The 1,655-nt window shown below is 37.4% G+C and overlaps 1 protein-coding gene across 1 annotated transcript in view; it reads left to right on the top strand.

The window, feature by feature from the left end:
- The first annotated feature begins 676 nt into the window (after window positions 1-676).
- The window catches only part of myo3b (myosin IIIB), a 117,235-nt gene continuing 116,256 nt past the window's right edge, over window positions 677-1,655 (top strand). Inside the window, exons 1-2 of the mRNA XM_016464173.1 lie at window positions 677-734; window positions 993-1,029. Of these exons, the coding sequence (XP_016319659.1) occupies window positions 728-734; window positions 993-1,029 (44 nt within the window). The 5' untranslated portion in view covers window positions 677-727. The remainder of the gene's footprint in view (window positions 735-992; window positions 1,030-1,655) is intronic.

Here is a 1,655-nt window from a genome sequence, read left to right as displayed (position 1 = left end):
TTTATTGTTTGTTAAAGCCAAACACATTCACAACCGTGTTATAATTGATCAGACAACAGACACAGCATTAGATTCGCTCCATTAGACTCAGCGTTTGCTAAACGAGTGTACCATTCATCTGTCTAATGGCTCAATCTTCAATGATGTTGTGCTGCGGCCCAGAAACCAAACCCTGTAAACATGTTTGTGAGCTGAATGGAAAGTGGGTTGGCAACACAATAGCTGCCTGGATGACACACTGACCAATGCACCGCCTACATTGTGCATGACATCGTAGCGTATTAGCTTAGCAAACTGTATTTGTTTGGATGGTTGCAGTTTCTGTTTATGCAGGTTTTATCGAAAAATGCTTTGTAATGGATGCTGTGAATATTTTGATGCCGCATGCATTCCAGCAACTACCGTAGGTATTATTATCATCTGAAATAGGTTGTTATTTGTTATTTTTAAGGACCATTAAGTTTTGCATTTTGACCTTCCTTTTTAAAGTCCGTCTTCACAAATTCTGCATTACATTTAAAATGATTGCCTCTTGTATGATTTAACCCATCATCCAGCTGTTTGTAAGTGTTAAATTGCACCCGTGCTTGTGCTAGCACTGGTCATGTGTGCACACTGCTTCCTCTCTGAAGCGCTCACACAGGAACTTATCAAATTCTAGTGAATTATTAACCTCAGGACAGCTAGGAAGGTTTGAAAATCACTTCGGATATGTCAGAAACCGGCTATGGCAGGTAGGTCTTCTCTAAATGTTTGTTTTAACTGGTTGAAAAAAGAAATTAGAATGTCAAAAAAAGCCATTAGTGCAGTACAAGGCCACAAAGAAACACCGGTGGACATGATTACAGGTGATGTGCTGAGTGATCCTGGGTGCTGCGATAGGTTATTTGATAATCCACAGAACAGCATCTACACCGCTTGAGCTAGTGTACGCTTACAATTAGAATGAACCGCTCTGTTATTTTTAGTATGATTCTTTAATATTCTTACAGGAAATGCCAGTGGAAGAACCAATGCGGTCCAAAGCAGGTAAGAAACATCATCTTGAGCATTTTAGAGAAATATTTTTTTTATTGATTTCAAGACAACTTAAATGGAAAAGTGAGTTTAATTTAGTTTATTAGGATATATAAATATTATTTATTGGGAAATATAAATCATATTCAAGCATAAAAAACAACAACAAAAGTATCTGGACACTTTATTGACATGAAGTGTTATATATAAAGTCAGTTCCCCTTAACCACACTGAGACATTTGTAGGTGTCCAAATATTTTTTGGGGGCCACTGTATTTTTTAGCAGCATCACGACATATTCCCAAACTGACATGTTCTTTGATTAAAATACATTGTTTCTACTATATTGGCTCAGCCTGACAAAATTTTGTTTAATCTCATATTGATTTAAATAGAAATGGCTCTTGACTGACATGATGCATATAATTTGATCTGTGTGTCAAGGGCTGTATTGATAATGAGTGTTTTTAGGAGTGTAATGTATGGTCTAATGAGTGTATATCCAATTAAAGCTCATGATAAATGTGTGTGTGTGTAGTTTCTCAGGGTGCTATCTAACCCTGAGGTGTGTGTGTGTGTGTGTGTGTGTGTGTGTGTGTGTGTGTGGGAGTGTGTGTGTGTGTGTGTGTGTGTGTGT

The sequence above is a fragment of the Sinocyclocheilus anshuiensis genome, unplaced genomic scaffold, assembly GCF_001515605.1.
Source record: "Sinocyclocheilus anshuiensis isolate Anshui unplaced genomic scaffold, SAMN03320099.WGS_v1.1 scaffold284, whole genome shotgun sequence".
NCBI classification, from domain to species: domain Eukaryota; kingdom Metazoa; phylum Chordata; class Actinopteri; order Cypriniformes; family Cyprinidae; genus Sinocyclocheilus; species Sinocyclocheilus anshuiensis.
Note: the sequence above shows the minus strand (reverse complement) of the source record. Positions and strands in the feature narration are given on the sequence as shown.